The sequence below is a fragment of the Thunnus albacares genome, chromosome 22 (assembly GCF_914725855.1).
Source record: "Thunnus albacares chromosome 22, fThuAlb1.1, whole genome shotgun sequence".
Lineage (NCBI taxonomy): Eukaryota > Metazoa > Chordata > Actinopteri > Scombriformes > Scombridae > Thunnus > Thunnus albacares.
The window spans coordinates 12,078,984-12,085,069 of NC_058127.1; the positions used below are offsets into that span (position 1 = coordinate 12,078,984).

The 6,086-nt window shown below is 35.8% G+C and overlaps 1 protein-coding gene across 1 annotated transcript; it reads right to left on the bottom strand.

The window, feature by feature from the left end:
• Positions 1-233: 233 nt before the first annotated feature.
• Positions 234-2,453, bottom strand: LOC122973511 (potential E3 ubiquitin-protein ligase ariadne-2-like). The gene is made up of 4 exons (XM_044341089.1): positions 2,216-2,453; positions 1,964-2,064; positions 1,239-1,382; positions 234-1,122 (listed from the first exon to the last, which is right to left on the bottom strand). Exons 1-4 carry the CDS (start codon positions 2,367-2,369, stop codon positions 667-669), a joined length of 855 nt encoding a protein of 284 aa, XP_044197024.1. The 5' UTR covers positions 2,370-2,453; the 3' UTR covers positions 234-666.
• Between the last annotated feature and the right edge of the window lie 3,633 nt (positions 2,454-6,086).

Consider the following 6,086-nt stretch of genomic DNA (forward strand, 5'->3'; position numbering starts at 1 on the left):
TTTTGATGTGAAACAGAAATAATTTATTCAATCAAATAGTTTATTTTGACTTTTATTTAACTGGAAGTTGAGCAAAGTTTAAAGGACAAAGAAGCAGTAAAATAACATAATAAAACAACAACAAACATTGACATAAACAGTAGAAATAACAGACTGAATAAAGATATTATAAAGATAAAAAGGACTAAACAACAATAATGAATATTTTATGACAAAATTAAAAAAATTGTGGAAATTAATGTATCACTACATGAAGATACTTTATATATTATGTAGTAATGTGGTTTAATCTGGTTTTAAAGCAAACTGTATATTTTCTGATAAACTGTTCAATAAGTCTTTGAATATGAACTTGATATGATTAGTTGTCAAAATAAACACCAAAGCTTTGAAACAATAGATCGTGATATAGACAAAGATTTCCTGTAAAAATTAAAATACTTTTTTCAAACTGAATTGATCAGTTACAGTATATGTTAGATTTGTCATCTTCATCATTCAAGGCTTTACTTTTAAACAGACAGTAGTTATGATGATAATGATGATGATGATGATGATGATGGTGGCCTCTGCTGCCATTTTCTCTCATACAAAACACACAGCTGTGAACATTCATCAAAGACCACAGTGTTGCATCAACAAACACAGAGTCTGGTGTTGTTAAGATTATTTCCTCTTCCACACAGGTATAGAGGTTTGTCTGGAGGCGACACCACTGGAGCATGGTAGGCAATATGAACTTGATTTCAAACACTCTTCAGTGAGCTTCAGACACACAAAGCAGAACTCCACCTTACATCGGGGACAGACAATGTTTTTACATTTAGTTTTGCTATGCTCCACCAGTTGGCCACAGGTGGGACAGGCACGGATGGAGGGACAACCAGTGACATCCTCTACTTCCTCAAAGATGATCTCTGGACAAGTTCTCAGTGTTTCAAGTAGTTGATTGATGCAGTCATCATTTTCACAGCGGTCTGAACGTGGAAATGGACCTTTCCATTCCCTCGAGCACTGACAGCAGAATCTGTAGACCTTCTTTTTGTCAGCTGTGCAAACTGAGCAGAGGACACTCAGATCATTCAGGTCAGCTCTCATCACACGAGACTTGCAGCCAGGACACTGTTAAGTTGTGTTGTAAAAAAAGAAAAAGTGTATTTTTTAATGAATAGCTTTTTTAAATTACAACAAATATGGTATGAAAACAGGTTTTAAAATTACATCATTAAAATACTTACTGATTTGGCATCCTTTGAATTGTTGATCATTTTCTTTTCAAACTCCTTCATTTCTTCAGGGGTCAGAAGAGCCATTTTACGAACCTCCTCGTAGGACCACTCAACATTGCAGCGAGTTTGACCACATTTAAATCTGCTCTCACCCTTGAACATTAAAAAGAAAATCAGTCAAAGCAAAACCTTCATGTGTGAAAAAATCTTAATCTTAATCAATAAGTGTCATAAATACAGCACTGATTTACCTGAATGTTAGTAATTCAGTTCTAAACATTTTCTTAAACAAGTGAGAAAATCATCCAGTGTGATCAGAAGATTTCAGCTGGTTTATTATACAAAACAACTTTTATTTTTCTTTATTCTGGTGCAATGATTACATTGTCTTTTTCTTTCTTGTTTTAAGTCACAGATTCTTATTTCTAGGAAATTCTTAAAACATTTAAAAAAATTGGAGCCAAGTTTAAATATTTTTACTCCACTGGCACGTTTTCATATGTTGAAAATGATTTTTGAATATTGCTAGAGAAATGACTTGATCAGACAGAATGTCGCTGTTCATTTCAAGTCTATTTGTTCAAATTAATACTGGACTACTGCACAATTATGCTATTGTCATCGATTTTTATCAGTGAAGTTAATTGTGTGTCACAGAAAGCTTATTTGAATTTCGTGTTGAAAGTAATAAGGTACAGTAGCCTAATTAACAATAATTAACAACATTTACCAACCTGATCCAAGAAGTGGCGACAACCGTCGGTGAGAGACATCGGAGTGACAGCATGACCACATGACATCAGCGCTCTGCGAGACGTGTAGTCATTGCACAAAACTATGAGACACAAGAAAAGATGTTAAGTGTTTCAATTTGTGGACCAGTTGTCTCTCAGAACTTTGTCAGTAGCTAAAACGAGTAAATCATAGACTATTCTTTAAGATCACTGCTTGAGAAATTTAGAAATAATCATCTGATGAGTACTTACAATCCATTTCATCCTCCCGATCAATAAATCTAAGTGTTGAGTCTTCAGGATCATAACACTTCTCCGTCTCCTTCTTCGTCTTCTTCTCCTCGGATGTTAAATCACTCTTTAGATCGGTAGCATCAGGTTTGTTTTTTGTCTGTTCTGAGCCCATCTTGAGTTAGTGTAGCCCACCGATATTCTACAAAATAGGGAGGGATGGCAACTAATGTTTTCAGTTTCGTCTACTCGTCTTTCAGAGAGGTCATGTGATTTTGATTGGTCCGTAAACATCGATGAAATACAGCCCCTCGTTTTAGTTTCTGTTATATCAGGACCGCTTGTCCCAGATCACACATCTGAGGAACATCGTCGCATATAAAATCATAACAGTGACCACAATCCTCACTGTACAGACTCAGTGGCGAAATGTGTACCCAGGTGATTGCATTTGGACCCACAGGACTGGAAAAGATCATCGATCTGTGCGACAATGAAGATCAGCTGAAGAAGATGACTGGACAGGACCTGAAAGGAAAATTTGTTCAAGAATTCAGACTGTCTACAGGTACGTTTAAAGGCTCTTTAATGAGACCAGAATCCAGGGGCTGATACATTAACAATGTAGGAAATGCAACACAATGGATTTATCCCTCCAAATAGGCTGGCACACTCACACACACACACACACACACACACACACACACGGAGAGAGAGAGTAGTCAAAACAAATAATCCAAGATTTATGTTAATAACACTTTTTCTTTTTGCCTAGATGATGACTTCCGGATGATCCATAGAACGGAGCCACTGGAGGAATCATCCCAGCTGTCATCCTGTGGGATCCAACACATGTCCACCATCCACTTAGTGCTGAAAGTGTCTGGACATTGATGTGGTCAAGACGCAGAAGAGAGAAAATGCACTCTATGCACTGCCTATTCACACCTTGACTACGTCCTATCAGAATTGAACTCACCATTATGGCACTTACTAACATTATTTTCTCCTGTCTTGATTCTTGCTTGTGTTGTTTTAACTCTCAGATGTGCGTTGCTTTAACTAAAAGCTTTTTATATATGAAATTACGTTTTTAAACAACACTGCTACAATTAATCTAATCTCACAAAAAAGAAATGTTTTGTAAAAACAAATAAAATGTTTACCTTTACTAATGTCTGTGTATTTGTTAAAAAACAATATGAATTTGAGCAGATCTCACCAGGCCTACTTAACTCACACAGCACAACATAACAATAATACATTATATTAAAATGTTACTTTTGAATGATCACTAATTAACTCATCTGCAATTGTTAAAAATGCAAGTAACTTGATTGTGGAGGAGCTGAATAGGAAGCAGCTTAGCAGACCGCAGCAAACTTTGTTTATCTGCTTATCCAGAACAAAAAACCCTCTTTTGACTTAAACAAAAGATACAGAGACAAAGTCCTTAATATAGTTAAACTATGGAGGAAGTGGATGGTTTACAGTAATCATGATTCACCTGTTGGCTGCCTGACAGCTCTGAAAAAGCACCTACTTAACAGTTTTGCTTTTGCTTTGCTGTCGCAGAAAACAATCACACCTGATATGAAGATTATTTCATTGAATTAAAACCTTGCTTTCTATTTAACAGGAAAAAATGTTACCTAAAGTAGTTAAAATAGTTATCTTTACCATTTAGACTCTTAATTCTACAACCAGCATGGATTTTATAAAACCCTCTCATGAGTAGTTATGTGGTTTGGATAAAAAGAAGACAGGTTATAAACTCTTCTGCAACAGAGTGACTGACACAAACACCACTGTTGTGTGAACACAATCGACTTTAAAAACACAGGGTATTAACATCAAACACAACCACAAGATTAAACACAAATTGAAATAAAATTATATGCACCATGTACACAATATAATAACCAAGATCACAAAGTAATCACCATGCAGAGAAACTGATGCCACAAGTTATTTCACTACATGTATTACTCAATAAAACCTGCACTACAGGTTTTATTAATAAAACCTGTATTAGAGATAAAATAAAAATGTCTCATTCACACATTTATGTTATTTACATGTACACAATAATGCCACTAATGCCAAATTTTAGTTCTTACATATTTATGTTTTAACTTAGATGAAGATATCTACTTAAACTTTTGACCTTTAGAAAAATGCAAAAGTGAAACTATTTTAGTGCAGCTGCATGTGTAGAAAGTTTCTCCCAGAGAATGGCGTGTTATAAAACAAGATTATAATCATATGATGTGTTATCAAACTGCTTGTCTAATCTAATCTAACCGTGATGATGTTAAATGTAGGTGATTAATTTACAGTTTCTAAAAAAACTGTTACAGCCTCACATGATCCCAGATGAAGAAAATTGTAATATGCTACGTATTACACGTGTTGAAACGTAGATATTCAATGTATCTGTGGTTTGCAGAAACGTACAATGCCAACATTTTATTCTGGCGACCAGGCTGTTATTGTTGTTGCAGCTCCACATTTTCACTCTTTTTTACTCCTCTTGTTCTTCAGAGTGAGTGTTGGAAAAAGGGAAATGACAGACAGTCAACTGAAGAGGACTGGAGCGAAGAGATCTTTGGTTTTGACAGTCGTTGTTTCTTCTCCGGCCTGAACAGACAGGTACCAAATCCAGGTGTCTGGTTCTGAATGGGTGGACTGTCCAGCAGGAGGCTCCATTCAGGAAACATGACACAACACTTAACTGAATGTAACTACAGTATAAATCAGTTGAGTTGTTGAGAGATACTGTTGATGCTAAATACTACATCAGAGGTATTTTAAAATATACTTTCCTATTACATTAACAATAACTGTACAGTATTATACAGTAATATGTTAAAATATGTTTGACACATAAGTTCTTATCTTTAGTTAACTGTAAGCTGGATGTTACAAAGAAGTACTTTTCCTTCTGCACTATTCAGATTTTGATTATAGGGATTTTACAGATAAATCATCAAAACTGATGTGACAGACTGATGTTTATGCTACAACACAGACTGATGTTTAAAAATGCTACAACACCAAACAGATCCACAGTTCTCATTTGACATTTAATCATATCATCTGTCCTTTATTTGCTGTTTGTTTCTCAGATAAAAGGATACCAGGGTTTAGTTTTCTGCCCTGACAGTAAGTTATGTCTGTACATTGACATCACTCCTCCCTCAGATGATGTCAGGACCTGGTCTTCCCTCAGACCTCCTACAGCGCTCTGCTTCACTGCTGCTGTGTGTCTCCTGGCTGCAGTCATGGTGTCTTACAGGAAATGTTGCTCTGAAATTAATGTATCACTACTTGAAGATACTTTATATATTATGTAGTAATGTGGTTTAATCTGGTTTTAAAGCACTCTGTATATTTTATGACAAACTGTTCAATAAGTCCTTGAATATGAACTTGATATTTTTAGTTGTCAAAATACTTTTTTCAAACTGAATTGATTTAAATGCTTCAGAGTTACAGTATATGTTACATTTGTCATCTTCATCATTCAAGGCTTTACTTTTAAACAAACATCAGTTATGATGATGATGGCCTCTGCTGCCATTTTCTCTTAAATAAAACACACAGCTGTGTACATTTTTCAAAGATCATAGTGTTGCATCAACAAAACAACAGTCTGGTGTTGTTAAGTTTATTTCCTCTTCCACACAGGTATAAAGGTTTGTCTGGAGGCGACACCACAGGCGCAAGGCTTGAAATATGAACTTGATTTCAAACGCTCTTCAGTGACCTTCAGACACACAAAGCAGAACTGCACCTTACATCGGGGACAGACGATGTTTTTACACTGACTTTTGTTATGTCCCACCAGTTGGCCACAGGTGGGACAGGCACGGATGGAGGGACAACCAGT